This window comes from Halichoerus grypus, chromosome 8 (genome assembly GCF_964656455.1).
Source record: "Halichoerus grypus chromosome 8, mHalGry1.hap1.1, whole genome shotgun sequence".
Lineage (NCBI taxonomy): Eukaryota > Metazoa > Chordata > Mammalia > Carnivora > Phocidae > Halichoerus > Halichoerus grypus.
The window spans coordinates 127,556,690-127,574,146 of record NC_135719.1 but is presented as its reverse complement, the minus strand read 5'-3'; the positions used below and the strand labels follow the sequence as shown (position 1 = coordinate 127,574,146).

General features: G+C 39.7%; 1 protein-coding gene across 1 annotated transcript in view; it reads left to right on the top strand.

Annotated features, from left to right (window-relative positions):
- SPTLC2 (serine palmitoyltransferase long chain base subunit 2) overlaps window positions 1-17,457 on the top strand; it is a 106,856-nt gene that overhangs the window by 49,155 nt on the left and 40,244 nt on the right. The window contains exon 9 of the mRNA XM_078054019.1: window positions 1,207-1,333. Within this exon, the coding sequence (XP_077910145.1) occupies window positions 1,207-1,333 (127 nt within the window). The remainder of the gene's footprint in view (window positions 1-1,206; window positions 1,334-17,457) is intronic.

Genomic DNA, 17,457 nt, shown 5'->3' with positions numbered 1-17,457 from the left:
AATTAATTAAATTTTTAAAAAAATTAGTGATGAAAGTTGCACAGCTCTGTGAATATACTAAAAGCCACTGAACTGTACACTGTAGAAAAGTGAATTATATCTCAATAAAACTGTTACTGTAAAAAAAAAACTCCATAGTATTAATAAAAATACATTGTCAAGTGTTTGTATGTGGCATGTAGTAGGAGCTCATAAATATCTTTAATTCCTTTTTAAAACTTGACATTGGGAAACTTAAAGCATGGACTTTCTCTTAATAATTGATTGCCTTTTAGAGAAAACTCATTAGTGGTTTTAGTCAAGTTTGATAGATTTTTACCTCAAATTTTTGTTAATGGGACCAGGCTCACTTTGGAAAGTTGCTTGCTTTTTGGTAAGATTTGTTGCTAAACCAAAGGACTTAAAGTAATCTGGGACATCATTTAGGTCTGGTGTATCTATGCTTTTGTGGCTTTTGTACAGTTTTTAGTGTTTTTGAAGTGATATACTGTTTTACAGTCCTATTTTGTATCTCCTTGTTGGGTTCTGGTATGTAAGCTACTTTGCACATTTTATTTAAAGATTTAGTGAAGTTAAAAGGAGAGAATAGGGATATACAACTGATTGTTTTGGACTCCTTGTAACTGACATACAAAGTTTTTCTTTGTTCAGTGAGATGGCTTTCCTGTCCTCATGAAAGACCCAGTGAATTTCTATTTAATTTCTGCCATATTTATATCATTTTATAAACTTCTGTGTATCTGGAGGACATTTAATTCCTTTAAAATTGATGTTAGAGAACTGTCTTTCTCTTACTCAGGGCTTTGCAGGTATAGGGTAATATGCAGATGATATTTTTTGTAATAGTTATAAGTGAATTATTGTGTCTGAAAAGCAATCTAAGCACTTTAATTCAGCATTGTAGATCTGTTTATAACATTAAGTGATATGTTCTCCAAATTTAGAGGGCTTCTTTAAAACTAGTTTTTCTTTCTTTCATGTTGTGGCATGTTTAAAAAACAAAACAAAGCCTGAGCTGAAGGAGGTTGGCATGTGTCAGATGCAGTTGTTGCTGATAGTATCCTCTGACCTCTGCATCTCAGATTAGTGTCCCTCTTCCAGTGGTGTTGAAGGGAGAAAGAGTGTGCTTGCACCTGGAAGGAGTTCAGTGACATTGCAGAGAATTCAGGCTTTCCCTCTAACGCCTTGCTTCTGTGAACTCCCCAGGAGCTGATAGACTATCTGCGGACACATTCTCACAGTGCTGTGTACGCCACGTCACTGTCGCCACCTGTTGTGGAACAGATTGTCACCTCTATGAAGTGCATCATGGGGCAGGATGGCACGACCCTTGGTAAGTCTCTGTTTTCTTGGAAAACTTCCTCTGCTCAATAAATGCTTAGCAACCAAACATGCTCTTTTCCTCGAACTTTTTTCCTAAAATGAGTCAGGTATACTACTAGGCAGAACTGTCAGGTGTGTGAGGCCTTGGTTGCTACGGACACTTTTCAGTGTGTTTGATACACATCTGCCATGAGAACTAGCCTGGCTTGCTTCCTGTTGAATTTTCTTGTCTATAGATGGTGATGCTTTATTTAATCTTACTGTTCTACCTATTTTCATAAGTCTTCAGTGATAAGCCGCAGGGTCTTTCCTGAATTGTATGAATTTCGCAGGGTCTTAAGGTCTTAGGGTCTAAGTTGCAGGGTCTTTCCTGAATTTTGTATGAAGATGTAACTCACTGTGTAGCGATGTTTCATTCCCATTGTATTTAAAAGCTGCTCTTTGCATGTATTAATGTCCTTGATTTAATGCCTTTTTAAAGAGTTTCTAATTCAACAATAGGTAATAAAAGTCATCCTGAATTTGTTTATTCTGTCTTTGGTGGAATTTGTAGTCCAAACTAGGTGCTCTGACATAAACACACTGAAATGAACAATAAATAAAATGTGGTACTTGCTTTTTTATTTTACTTTTATTCTGCATCACTAGAGGGCAGTGTTGATTGCAGAAAAGTTAGAACAATTGGGATTTTTGTTTTGTTTTGTTTTTTTACTTCAAAAAGTATTTCCATTGTATGAGACATACATTAATTTTACTTGCTTTTTAAATGCTTCTAAAATGAGTTATTCTTGTAAAAGATTTTACACTATCAGCCTTGAGCTCTCCACTCTTCATTTATATAAATTTTATGGTAAGATTGTTTTGATTTGTATTGGAAAACAAGAAGAAAGTAATCTGATTTTGATGGATGCAAACCTGTTTTCTTAAATCAGAATTTTTCCTTAATTTTTTTCTCATCTGGGGTATATTCTTATCTCTAGCGAGAGATTTTTGGAAATAGATTTTCAAAGTGTTGATCATTTTCAGTTTCATGAATTGATTCCTTGGGAAAGAAAATATTTCATTCATGTTGTGAACACAGCATGGAGCCTTGGGAGTAACCGCCTCTTAACAGTAGCTACGTTATCTTCTGTCCTTCCTCATGGTGTTAGTAGAAGTAGTGTGTTTTGATCTGAGATATATATTTATATAGCTAGCAATTATCTAGTTACTTCACATAGGTGCATCAACCTTATTGATTCAGGGTAAAGAAAGGTGACTAAAATGAATGGCTAATGGCTAATTTTGGATAATTTCTTTGCCCTGTCCTAGAACGTGGATCTGTGTGATATGTGACCTCTGCATATATGACTTATCTGTACTAAGTAATGAAATCTAGGCTCTGCTGGTGGTGAGAAAATGAAGTGTGGTAATTAGTTACAGGCTTTGGGTTAGCACTCATTTTCCAGTTTATTTATTGCCTCTCTGACGTGCCCCCCCGCCCCCCCCTCCAGCTTAGTGGTGTGAAACAACAGCCATCTTATTATGCTCACAGATTCTGCGGGTCAGGAATTCGGTCAGGGTACAGCAGGGATGGCTTGTCTTTGCTCCATAATATCCAGGGCTTGAGCTTGGAAGACCCAAGCCTCCGGGAGGACCTAGATGGCTAGGGGCTGGGATCATCTGGAAGCTTCTTCCCTCCCATGTCACTTGGGCTGAAGTGACTTGAACACTGGGCTCAACTGAGGCTGTTGACCAGAGCACCTTCACATGTCTTTCCTATGAGTCATAGCATGGTGACTGCGAATCCAGAGGGGATGCTTCAGAGCAAGTGTTCCCAAATAACCTGCTGAAACCTCATGACCTTTGCTGATTTGTTGTTAACAAGCAGGTCACTAAGGCCAGTCCAGATTGCAGGGCATGGGAAATCAGATTCCACATCAAATGGAAAGTGGGTCCAAGAATTTGTGGCCATTTTTACAATTTGCCACCACCAGCTTTTATATATTTTAAAAATTGCTCTCTAAAACTTTTAATTAGTATAGGCAAACTTTTGGCTACATTGCTTCTCTGCCAAAATAGAGGATAATAAAAATGTAACCAAAAGTAGAGAGAAGTACCGTCTTTCTTAAATCCAGCTACCTGATCTTAATTAAATTTGACCTGATTTCTTTTAGATTTGAGTGTGTAAGGTAATGCTTATTTTTATGGCGTCATTAAATGCATCTTTTTATTGTCCTTGTAGTAGAAAGAAAGTGTGAATCAAGTAGCAGCCCTTTGTGCCTTAAGGTGACCTTTAAAAAGAGGTATCTGCGGGGCGCCTGGGTGGCTCAGTCGTTAAGTGTCTGCCTTCGGCTCGGGTCATGATCCCAGGATCCTGTGATCAAGCCCCGCATCGGGCTCCCTGCTCCACGGGAAGCCTGCTTCTCCCTCTCCCACTCCCCCTGCTTGTGTTCCCTCTCTCGCTGTGTCTCTCTCTGTCAAATAAATAAATAAAAATCTTTTTAAAAAAAGAGGTATCTGCAATTAATTTACCTGAGTGTGAGTTTATAGTAGAAGTGGTCTGCCCTGAGTGAAATTTAATATTTTATGTTCAAGACCTTGAATTTCATTCCTTCCACAAACATTGAGTATCTCACTCTGTGTTAGACTCTGAATCAGAATCCACAGGAAATGGGCATACAAGCAGATGATTTGAGAGGAGTATATACTTGTGGAGTATTGGAGATACAGAGGATAGTGGCTTGTTCTGTTAGTCCCAGAGAGTACTGTAACATAGAAAAATTGTTTTATTAATCACTTTACCAAGTATTTGCCCTCTGTGTGCTAGGTGCTATTGCTAGACACTTGTGATTCATCAAGAATGAAACACCCCAAAGTTTTTGCATAATGGGGTTTCTAGTGTAGGAAGTAAATTGTACAGTGTGCTAGAAAATGATAAGTACCCTGGCAAAAAGGGAAGTAGGGAAGATGGGTGATCAGGGGTTCTGGGGACCCAGTTTGCAATTTCAAATAAGGCGGTCATTGAGAAGGTAAGACTTCTAGCAAGAATTTGAAGAAGGTGAGGACTTGGCCCTGAAAATCCAGGGATAAAAAGACCTGGAGATGGAGGCCACTCTGTTCAGGAACAGCGAGGAGACCACCATGGCCTGAGCATCGTAGTACAGGTAGAGGGATTGTGAATGATTGAGTGGGGAAAGGTAGAGGTTCGAAGGATGGCAGTTCTGATGGGAGGCAGACTTGTGAAGGGTGTTAGGGTGCCACAAAAAAACACACACTGGTTCTCTTGCCCTAAAATCAAATTCAGATTCTTGTTTAGTATTGAATTCAGATTCCTTTGAATCCGTGGGCTGCTTAATGCTGGCAGGCTTCTGGCGTGCATCAGCCAGGTTAAGAATGTTATTGGTCCTTCATATTTTATGAAAAGGTACAGAAAATAATGTACCCATGATCCCATATTTTAATGATAGTATCTTACCCCATTTATCTCACTTTTTAAAAAGAAAAAGGTAGCTAAAACTCCCTTTAGTGTCCCTTCTTGATTCTGTTTCTCTCACCCCTTCCCCAGAGATAATCACTATTCTGAAATTGTCTCTTTCTGTACTTCTGTGCGTTTACTATGACCGTATCCATATAGTGTCAGTACCCCCACTGTTTGAAGGCTCACTGTTTGCCGTGACGACTTGCAGAAATGCTTATGACATTTAACTGAGTCAAAACCCACTATAATAAATTGTCATGAGCACACCAGTAAAGATGTTTTCAGTTGGGCATGAGTCTGGGGAAGAGGCTGTGGAGTGTATTTCAGTGGTACTTCTGCTCTTTTCCTGATAGGACCTGGTCTCCTGTTCACTTTGAGTTGTTAAATGTGTTGTACAATATTTCTATCATCTTCCCCACATTACTAATGAAAATGTCCTGTGACATGCAGAAAAACCTATGAAGAAAGTAGGTGAGCAAAGGAGGACCACAGATGTCCCTGCATTTGCAGAACATGTGGGAATGCTAAAGCTCATTGAGACAAGGGAATGCCTACCTGGGAATATAATGGACTCCATATTGTGCCTCATCACTGAGTCTTACACTGAGTCAGTTATCTCGGGGTTAAAATAGGTCATTGGTATTTTAGATGCTTTCTATTTTTTTTTTTTTTTAAAGATTTTATTTATTTGACAGATTCAGCGAGAGAGGGAACACAAGCAGGGGGAGTGGGAGAGGGAGAAGCAGGCTTCCCGCCGAGCAGGGAACCCGATGCAGGGCTCGATCCCAGGACCCTGGGATCATGACCCGAGCCTAAGGCAGACGCTTAATGACTGAGCCACCCAGGTGCCCCGATGCTTTCTATTTTATAGAAATTCTTGGTAGGTTATTACATAGATATTTAAGAGTGTTTCATAGCTTGGGAAAAAAATTGGAGTTTTGGATGAGCCAGGAACATGTGATTTTTCCTGTTTTTGAATGATGTAATACAGACTCTGCTACCTGAAAATTCACACTGTAACACACTTTTAGGAACAGACTGGATTCCAGTAACAAGGACTGTCTATGTTGTTTTGTGTGTGTGGTTTTTTTTCCCAAAAAATTTTGCTTATTTGAGAGAGAAAGAGTGAGCGTGCACGCCAGAGCATGAGCAGGGGAAGGAGCAGAGGGAGAGGGAGAAGCAGATTCCCTGCTGAGCAGGGAGCCCCCCACAGGACCCTGAGATCATGACCTGGGCCAGAGTCAGACACTTAACTAACTGAGCCACCCAGACGCTCCTGTTGTTTTGTGTTTTTAAATGTTTTTTGTTTGTTTGTTTTTAAGATTTTATTTATTTGTTTGAGAGACAGAGAGAGCACAAGAAGGAGAAGAGGCAGAGGGAGAGGGAGAAGCAGGCTCCCTGCTGAGCAGGGAGCCTGATATGGAGCTCAATCCCAAGACCTGGAGATTGTGACCCGAGCTGAAGACAAACACTTAACCATCTGAGCCACCCAGGCACCCCTGTGTTTTAAATGTTACATAAATTGGTCATATTGGGGAAGTTTTTCCACAATTTATTTTATTTGCTTAATATTATTTGTTTGCATTATCCCTGTTGAGTGTAGGAGGTTCTTATTCATTTTCAGTGTTATGTAATATTCCACCGAGTATTACCACAGCTTCTGTGTTCATTACTCTATTGATGGACATTTAGATTGTTAGCTCTTTTTAACTGTTGTTACATAGTACCACAGTGACAATCCTTACATGGGTCTCATTTGCTGAGATAATTTTGCCCCTTTCCGGTGGCTGAGATTCTTCATCTTAACAGTGATAGACGTTGCCAGATTCTTTCAAGAGTCCTTAGCAGTTTAGTCTCCCATTCTAGTATGAAAGTTATAGTTTATCCATTTCCATCCCTTTTTAGATATTGTCGGTCCCTTTAATTTCTGCAAACATGATCTTTGTGAAATACAATCTCATTGTAGTTTGTTTGTTTGTTTAAGATTTTATTTATTTATTTGACAGAGATATAGTGAGAGAGGGAACACAAGCAGGGGGAGAGGGAGAAGCAGGCTTCCCGCTGAGCAGGGAGCCCGATACAGGGCTTGAGCCCAGGACTCTGGGCTCATGATCTGAGTCGGAAGGCAGACGCTTAACGACTGAGCCACCCAGGCACCCCCTCATTGTAGTTTTTATTTCCATTTTCCTGATTAGTAGTCAGATTGGCCATTCATTTAGATGGGTATTTTTAGGAGTTCTTCATGTATTCTGGGTAATAATTCTTTTTTTCTTTTTTTAAGATTTTATCTGTTTATTTGAGACACAGAACAGGAGCAGGGAGGAGGGTCAGAGGGAGAGGGAGAAGCAGACTCCCTGCTGAGCAGGGAGCCTGATCCATCCCAGGACCCTGAGGTCATGACCTGAGCTGAAGGCAGCCACTTAACGGACTGAACTACCCAGGCACCGCCCCCCCGACCTTTTTTTAAAGATTTTATCTATTTAAGACAGAGCACAAGCAGGGAGGAGGGCCAGAGGGAGAGAGAGAATAATTCCTTACTACTGTTTTCTCTCAAACTGAGAGAAAATGGCTTTTCTTTAAATCTTGTTTATAATAATTATGTTTTAGAAAAGTTTTCCTTTTTGATACGGTAGAATTTATGAGTCTTTTCCCGTATGGACAATGTTTTTGTGCCTTAAACAATCTTTTCTTTAGTCCACATCAAATATATCTTCTGGAAGTGTTTATTGCTTTCTTCTACTGTTTTGTATGAATCAATTAATTAATTGGTGTTATGTGTTTCTGTATGATTATATGTGTGTGTGCATGATTTATTTTAGGGGTATTTTTCATTTTCATCTTGGATTATCTAGGCTTTCTAGAACCATACATTTTAATACTGCACTGTTCTTCAGTTTCTTTTTTTTCTTTTAAGATTTTATTTATTTATTTGACAGAGATACACAGCGAGAGAGGGAACACAAGCAGAGGGAGTGGGAGAGGGAGAGCAGGCTTCCCGCGGAGCAGGGAGCCCGATGCGGGGCTCGATCCCAGGACCCTGGGATCATGACCTGAGCTGAAGGCAGACGCTTAACACCTGAGCCACCCAGGCGCCCCTGTTCTTCAGTTTCTATATTTTGAAGAAATTTGCCTGGAAGGAGTCAGGTTTACATCTGAGCTGCAACAATATTTCTGTCTCTCATTGAATTTCCATAGTGCTGTGGATTGGAAATGGGGGGAGCTGAAAGGCTGTGTCTTTTGTGCTAATACCCTTTTTCTCCCAAAAGCCCTATTTCACAACTTTATAATATCACAAATTTATAATCTTGTCTCACAGAGCCAGTGTTTAATGTTTGAACACAATGTTTTGTTTAAAGTGTGTATGCAAGTCAATCAGTAGACTTAACTGCTACATGTTACAGTTTGTGTCCAGTCCTAAAATACCGAACATATAATGAAATCTCTAAGCCTTACCTTTTCGTTATAATTTTGACTGTTTCAAGTATTTTGTTACTTGATTTTGATCCTTTTCTTCATAACTGATTGTGTAGCTACAGCACAATTCCAACGAGCATATAAGGTTTATTATTGCCGCATTCAGTATGTCTAATAATTTTTGGTTTTGTCTTGAAGATTGAGTCCCGTGTTAAATTTTTTCTTTAAAATTTATTTACTTATTTTTGGAAAAGAGAGAGCACACGTGGGGGGTGGCGGGGGGTGGGGGGAAGGAGAGAGAATCCAAGCAGACTCCATGCTGAGCACTGAGCCCAACTCGGGGCTCTATCTCAGGAGCCTGAGATCATGACCTGAGATGAAATCAAGAGTTGGATGCTAAAAAAAAAAAGAGTTGGACAGTTAACCGACTGCGCCACCTGGGCACCCCGATCCTGTGTTATCTTATTAGTATCCACACTTTATTTTGTACCTTTAGCAAACGTGTTTGGTAATACAAAGATGAAATGGAATAAAGTATTAGAATAATACTGTTCTAGAAAGAGGGAGACTTTCCCAAAAATGAACTTTCAGTTTAATAGGCAGTATTATTGGGCAGTAACTCCGAAAGCTTGTTGGCCAGGTGACACAGATCATCAACCAGTAGCTTAGGGATATCACAGTATAATGTGTGAAAGCCTCACTAACCTGTGGTTTTTGCATGTCGGTGTCAGCTCCCCTGTTAGGACCCTTGTCTTGCTCCTCCTTTGCATCTTAAATAGTGCCTGTTCAGGAACTTAGAGTCAGTAATTGTTTGTTTGACTTGATTATTCACAAAATTGTTATCTATCTTCCCAAAGTGGATTATAAACTCCTTGAAAACATGGAGATTTGGCCGTCGTGTTCACTTTATTGCTTCTGTTTAAAACTGTGTTTGGCACATAGTAGGCATGCAGTAAATGCTTGGTAGATGGTTAAATGAGTAATACTTTGGTACCTTGAAGAGAGGCATTGTAAGAGTTAATGACCTATGATTTAGTCCCTTATTATATTCTTTGTGTTCTTAAATGCTGAGGACTTAAGAAATTTATACACCTAAGAGGATAAGATCCCTCATTCACTTCTACAGGATCATTCTTGAATGGAAGCCTCATGTATACTGATCAATGTTCTTAGAATAATAGGACTTGGGAAAAAAAAATATATGTTAGATTTAAGATTAATAATTTAGTTTAAAAAATATAAATGTATCTTTGATGCTGTTACTGATTTTCTCTTAGTGGGATAAATCTTCATACTTTGATGATACAGGTGGTTTGGCCTTTGCTCTCCCTAGCCAGGTCCTCTTGTAACCAGCAGCAACCATTTGTAAGCTCACTTTCCAAGCCCGGGAAGCATTTGTTCCATTCTAACTGGCAGGTGTATCTCATCAGTAAAAAAGAAATGGAGCCTAAGAATCATTGGAGGAACATTATAAATCAGATTAGGATAGAGAAGCTAAACTTAGTTTCTTATAAATAGGATTTATAGGTAACTATAAAACAGATTAGTCTTGAATTAAAATATAAATATTTGCTTATCATTAAATACTCCAGTTGGATTTTAAGGTTGTCCACTAATATCTATTCTATTCTAAGCAAAGATATGACCTGTGTCAGAATGTAGGATTTATGGCACTGTATGTTTTCACAGGGGCTACTGTTCTCTCTCCAGTTCTGGGCTTAGTATGATTTTTCTCTTTTTTCCCTTCCAAGCCAGAATTAGTGGATCTGAAATAGTTGTTTTGTAATGATAATACGATGAGCCATGAAATGGGTGAACAACTCATCCTCATTTAAGATGAAATCAAAACTAAAATGTGACTTGAATTGTTAGGGGTTAAAAAAAGAAATCAGGGGCACCTGGGTGGCTCAGTCATTAGGCATCTGCCTTCGGCTCAGGTCATGATCCCAGGGTCCTGGGATCGAGCCCCCACATGGGGCTCCCTGCTCCGCGGGAAGCCTGCTTCTCCCTCTCCCACTCCCCCTGCTTGTGTTCCTTCTCTCGCTGTGTCTCTCTCTGTCAAATAAATAAATAAAATCTTCAAAAAAAAAAAAGGAAAAATAACTTAGCTTTGACACTTGGAAGATTTTCTTTTGTTTAATACAAGTGGGGTAAAATAATCATAATATTATTGCTTTCAGTTAGTTTCTAGTTCGTAGGGTCAGTTACAGGTAAAGCATGGAAACTTGAGCAGTGATTATAAACCAGATATAAAGAACAAAAACCTTGACAATGTAAACAGTAGCAGACAGGAGGTGTAGAAGGGGGATAAAGGAAGGTGAGGGACATGGAAGTGTATCAGTTTCTGTTATGTACTTGGTGGAGAGTTTAATAGATACTATCTTGTTTATAAATCAGCACGTTTTTACGTTAAGGAATCGTCTTTAGGTTTATGAAGGTGACTGGCCACTAGAATTAAAAATGGTAATATGACAAAACTTGGTGGTGATTAGTCAAAGAAACATGGAAAGTAGCAGGAGCACAGCTGTCTCACCACACTACCACGTAGGGTTTCTGGAAGGAGAAGCAGAGGGGTAAGTGGATTCAGCACTGTAGTGTTAGCTGTCAGAAATGCGGGAAGGAGAACCTGGCGCTGCTTCCTGCGATGGGAATGGAGGTGGCTGGCCAAGGCGGGGAGGGGGGACTTCTGTACTTTGTATTTAATATTCTGTAGTGCTAGAATTTTATTTTACCATATGAATGTGTTACTTTTATGAGTTAGACTTTTTTTGTTATCAGATTCCACACTACATGAATAACTTCTTTGGAAATAAATCTTGCTTAAAATATGATTGAAAGTAAGGCTTAAACATACACACAAATATTACATGATTGACTGTTAAGCAATGTTCTCATTTTTTTGGTGAGAAGATGGGTTGCTCTGCGGTGATCAGAATGTAGAGCCTTCAGGAAAGCTACAGCATGCAAGGGAAGTTGAGATCCATCCCCTACCCTACTTTGTAAGCACTCCTTTTTCTTCCTCACACCTTTCCTGCATTCTCCCTCCAGTCGTTATCCTTTTCCCAAAGAAGAGAGGGACATGCCACTAGGTTGGTGAGTAGACATTGGAAGGCATCTTACCTCAGAACCGAAGTGAGGGACTGGTGGGTGGGAGGTGTGCTGCCAGCCTGCTTGGTGGACATAGGAGTGAGGACAGGCTGGTGAGTAGAAAACTGACACCAAGGAAATTCTGACAAATTCCATTAGACATTTGAAATTCTAGCTTGTACTTCACACACACACACACGCACATCCATCCAGTAATGGAAACTTAGCTGTAAGATCTATTTATGAGTCAAGGCAAAACATGTCTGAGCAAAGAAACTAAAATTGTGCTTTTCCATTTTCCAGAGCTGTGCTTGGCTGTATTTTATTTCTGGCCAGAGATGTAATTAATAACATGCACAGCACCCAGCTTAGTGTCTGACATCCAGTAGCCTTTTGATAAATTTGCTGAATGAATGAATGAATGAATGGATGCACACATGATCCATAACTATTAGAAAATGGTTGCTTGAGTAGATGAATGTTGCTTGAGTAGATGAATGTTAAACCAAATGGCCAAATCATGGAACAAAATAAATAGGTACATTTTACTAGGTGAATTTAAAAATGATGACAAGTGGGGCTCCTGGGTGGCTCAGTTGGTTAAGCGTCTGCCTTTGGCTCAGGTCTTGATCCCAGGGTCCTGGGATGGAGGAGCCCTGTGTCCTCAGGCTCCCTGCTCAGCAGGGAGTCTGCTTCTCCCTCCCTCTGCCCCTCCTTCCTGCTCCAGTGCACACGGGCTCTCTCTCTCAAATAAATACATAAAATCTTTTTTAAAAATGACAGGTAATTTTCCAGAAAACTGCACTTTTTGTACTTCTTAATTTTGAAAGAACTGGGCCTATTTAGGCGGCTATTGGTGTAGGAGAAAAAAGGAATACCTTGGGCAGATTGAGGTTTAATTAAAATTAGTTTTGGCTCATTTGAATTAATTCCTATAATAGACTTGTTAATGAGGTGTTAAATGATCATCTTGAGAATCCCAGGGACTGTCAAAAATTGATTTAGAACTGAGAAACTTTAAAAAAAAAAAAGCATTCCAGGAGTCCCATGCTAAGGAGGCAGAACTGTTAAAGAAAACAATCTTGGTGGGGGAGCGGGCATAGGGAGAATTTCCTGCTTCTCTGCAGGAGGCTGATGGCTTTTACATCCACTTGTTATGTTTGGTGGACTGGCTGAGCCTGGACATCCCCCTCCAAGTCCCGTGCTTTCTGAGCCCCGGACTGTTTTGGTTCCACTTTCTTCTTTATTATTATTTATCTGCTTTTACCTAATTTGTTTATTTCACTATTAGAAATTCATGTAAATAAAAATCAAGTTCTCATAAACAGTTTTCTTCTTACTTACAGCTTAGCAATGTATCTGACACTTGAGAGTCAGACTAGATTACCTCCTTTCTTTATAACTGCCTAGGATGCCGTTAAAAAAAATATTGGATTCCACATTTATAAAACATTTATCAAGCATCTACTCTGTATCCTGTGGTGGGTTTGCAGTTGAGCAGTGCAGGGTTGAACAATACATGATCTCTGCCTTTGAAAAAATATCCAGTCTAGTGGTAAGGATAGGATTCCAGAGAATGGCTGGTCTCAGAGACACAGGCAAATTCTTCCTTTGTTCAGCTTCCCCTTTTCTCCAGTTCCTCCTCCTGTCTCCTCTCCGAAAAGCTCCTTCCTTACCACCACCACCCCGCCCCCCCCACCAAAATCTTAAACTTCCTTAAAACCAGTTAATTATTTGAAGCCAACTCAGATCTTATTAGTCTTACATTCCTTATCAATCTTTCTAAGCAGACTTTTTCTATAGAAGCTTATCACTCTAGTAAATTACCAGCTATCAAAGGAAAAGAAGGATTTTCCTTTTGTAAGTTAGCTTCCGTTATTATCTAGCCCAAAGGGCTTTTAAACCAATGGCTTTAGCTTTCTAAAGTCAGCAAACAATACGACCACTTTATTGGTGGAGAAATTTGCGCCCACAAATGGTACCAGTTTTCTCAGTATCTTGTCTCTGAATAGAAAGAACGTGGCTTTCTTGAACTCCATCCTGTTCTAAAGTTGCAGTAAGGATATTTAACATTTTATTAAAACAGACCTTTTAACCTCTTTCTAATTTTCTGATTTCTGGTCTGCTAATTTTCCAAAACACAGCTAAATATAGTTCTGAGTAATCAGCCATACAAATGAAAGCCCTTTGGGGGCATATACCTATCTGTTTCTCTCTGTGGATCAGTAACCCTCTTAGCCTCCCTCTCTGCTTCAGAAATTTGTTCAGAATACTCAAGAGCTTTCTGTTGCTCGGGTGTGTTTCTTTTTCCACTTCAGTTTCTTTCTTTCTTCCAAATCCAAATGCTAATAAAAGTTTCTCACCACAAGAGTGGTCTCTTCTTTTGTGTCTTGTTTCAGAGTTTGTTTGAAGCTAGCTATTAAGTAAGATGCCCACAGGCCACAGCCCTGGGAGCTAATCTTTGAACAAATGTAGACTTGTTCATTTAGTAGAATATTGTTCTTAATACAAAACATAAATAAGGAGTTTGAGGTTGTTCCCCTAGGACAGGAAAGGAGCCCTGACTAGATGTCCCTCATTTTGGAGATTTAGTAAGATGATATAAGGAAACTAATTCTTAATTAAAGTACTGTGAGTCAGAGTTGTTTGTTTTTTAGGATTGAAGTGGGTGAGTTACCTTAGTTTTATTTCATAATCAAATTTATTTTAAAGATTTTTCCCCCACAATTGGATTTATTCAGTTACTGTTTAGCTGAGACTTATGACCATTATTACTTCAACCTATTCTTCTTATGACTTGTAATTTGTGAACCTTATAATCCAGGCTCTGTTTTGTTTGAAGAAGAATAACTTTCTAAACCTTAACGTGATTAGAAGTGTTTTTTTCCCCAGAATTATTTCGGAGGACCTTGTCTAGGAGACTTGACCCTAGTTTTTCATCAACTTTGCGATTTACTGCTACAAGAACACTTAATATGTATAAACAAGTGAGAAGATAGATGGACTCTGTTCTCAATTAAGAACCAGATACCCTTCTGAAGAGCTTTCTGAAGAGGAATTGATTAAAAAAAAAAAAAGTCACTTATGGTTTTTCTAATTATCTAAATATTTTACTCTGCCTGCCATCTGCTTTGGTGGTGGAGCGAGGTTTAGAAAGACCTCATTCAGGTGTACTCTTGTGAGCCTCTGTTCTCACACTTTGTCCATGGGGTGTTGCATCAGAGGAACTGTTCGTGTGGTGGTCCCTAACCTTGCTTTCACAGAGGAAAGCTTCAAAATTAGTCATATTGCTGATGTCAGGGCCCCTTGCAGACCGTTTGAGTTTCTGGGGGGTGAGGCCCCTGCAGGGTGTTACTTAAAAGCACCCCAGATCTTAATGTGTAGCCAGGGTTGAGCACCACTGTTGTAGAGCTTGTTAGAAATGAGGATTCTAGTCCACTCTACCAGACCACCGAGTCTTGGTGGACCAGGTCATAGAATGTGCATTTTGAAGAAAACCTCAGTTTAAAATGCAAACTAATTTTTAAGGGACTTAAGGGCTATTTGTTTGTTTCTTTGTTTGGGCTTGTTTACACCAAAGAGAACCAAGAGCTGCTCTACTGAGAGGTAGTAACTTGGGAAGGAAAGGAAATTGGAAAGCCAGACATATGGTCTCTTTCTTTTGAAAGAAAAATAAGGGACATGTTGGCTTGTGGAACAGGAGCTTGGTGGTAAAGCTGAGTTGCCAGTTTTCATCGTTTTTGGAAATCTAGATCCCTTTATGCTTTCTTCTAGAGAGCTGATGATCCTTGCTGAATGAGTCAGAGGCATGGGTGGAGAACTCAGAAACCAACTAAGAGGGGAGAAAGAGAACTAAGAATTCAGAGACCCATGGTTGGCTCTTTAAGTCTGGTTGCATTTATTTTTGTTTCACTTTTTTTTTAATGGCCTATTAATTCAGAATCAAATTTTTTAGTGCATAACCTACAGATGGCCTTGCCCACTATAAACTTTAAAAAGTTCAATACCGATTAGTTTGTGAAACTTATTATGTCCTTGTCTTCCACCTCTGCAACTCCTAGGTTAATTCCAAGCCTTGCCTTTACCAGCAATTGCCTTATTTGCTGACCCTCCTCCCTCATGTGAAGGTGGTGGGTGCTTGAGCGAGGTACACAGATTTCCTCATCCCTGGAGTTTGGACTAAAAGTAGCTTGTTATGTGTTCCAGCCCCAAAGGACAGTAGAATGGTCTTTGGACAAATGAAGACTTTCTGTCCTGACAGTGAGCTGGCACCCTCTAAAACTCAGTTCCTTGGGGTGCCTGGGTGGCTCAGTGGGTTAAGCATCTGCTTAGGTCATGATCCCAGGGTCCTGGGAGTCTGCTTCTCTCTCCCTCTGCCCCTCCCCCCGATCATGCACTCTCTCTCTCGCTTTCAAATAAAATATTTAAGAAATAAAACTCAGTTTCTTAATTTTTCGAAGGCACTTGGCCTCCTTTCTTCCTTTTGTTTAGGGCTCTCTGTTCCTGGCTGTGCGTTAGCAACCATTCTTTGAAACTCTTGAACAACTTTAAGCCTTGGCCCCTGCTGCTTGGTGCACATCCTGTGGCAGTCCTCAGGAAATCCTAGTTTTTGGCATTGAAACTAATTAAAGGATTAAGCTGTCACTATGGAGAGGGTGATAAACGGTGCTTGAGAGAGTCACTTAGCAAAAGCTGCTCTGGTTGCAGATGAGAGAAATAGCAGTAGTAATATGGGAGAGTAGAGTCAGATCCTTGGCCGAATTCTTGTAGGGAGACAAAACACCAAAGTGAGCTTTGGAACAGTGTCCCTAGGGGAGGGAGAGGCAGGCTGTCTGCTTTGATGTTCATCGGCTTGACAATTGCCTGAGCTGAGCACTTTATTTGTTGCCAGTCTGGCAAAATAGGGCTGCTTCTAGGAGATGGTGAACGTAGCTCCTTCTCATTTTGCTTTAGTGTTAAACAGTTATTGAACTCTTGCTTTCTAGAAGTCCCTTATAAATATCCCTTTTACAAGACTGTTCACTGGAGCCCGAAAGTAGCTTGTAAAGAGTGGGTTGGAGGTACGTTTATTTTCCTATTCCTTGGGTCTCTTAAGGACCTTAAAACCAAGATTTTCTAGTGCAATTTAGTTGGTACTTAAGGGGAACATGTTATTCAAATCAGTCTGCCCTGCCTTCTAGCTAATACTTCTTTTGTTTTAGGTTAACATTTCTGGATAAGATACTTTATCCTTCTTTCTCTGAAATCATGTGAAAAACCTGAACTCATAAATTCAAATTCCAACACAGTGTGGGGAATTGGAATAGCTTTGCTAATGTTTTTTTCTTTACATCCCATGCTCTCCTCTCTCTCCCACCCTTCCTTCCTTCTCTAGTCTTATTCAGTACTTGAAGGTATTTTTGGGTATAGTGATCTTAATTTCAATCTACAGGTTGAAATTCTGCAGCTGTTCATGTAGAAGTTAAAGAACAAAGGAAGACCTTTAATGGCGGCTGATTTGTGTCTTTAGGCATTTTTTTGTCCCTCTCTCTCCTTTCCAGTAAGCTATGAGATCCTACTCTTCCCAGTACATCCTGATTGGGTACTTGTGACAAATGTACAATTTATTGCTCTAGAAAGTGCTGTGATGAGTGGAAAGTGTTGTCTGCCGCCTTCTCCACCCACTTTAGACCTGTCCATAGAAGGTGACCGTTGATAATTAAGAAACATGAGTGAAGGAGAGACTGCTGCTTCTTTAGGAAAGAAACTTGGATGACTTAGTTAAGGATTCATCCCTGTTCTGCCATCCTCTACACTAAGGTATCATCTAAATGTGAAAAAATAAAAATAATAATATGGAGTGGAAGTTCCTTTGTGGTTTAACCTTGTTAATTATCAATATATTTCTGTTGGCATGGAAATCAACTTTGGTACTTATGTACTCATAAGATTCATAAGATAAGCAAAAGTTATCAAAATTTTTCTTTTCTCCATTTTGGTTTTCTTTTCTCCATTAGTGCATCTTTACCTTTACTGCACTTACTCAGTTTTTAATTCTTTAACATACCCTGTTCTTGGAGGAATGTACCGAGAGTATGGCTACAAGATTTTCAGTCTAAGATACTTGCTGCTATATGTGATTTGAGTAATGTGTACCATTCAGTGATTCCTAAACAACACCCCATCAATGGCAG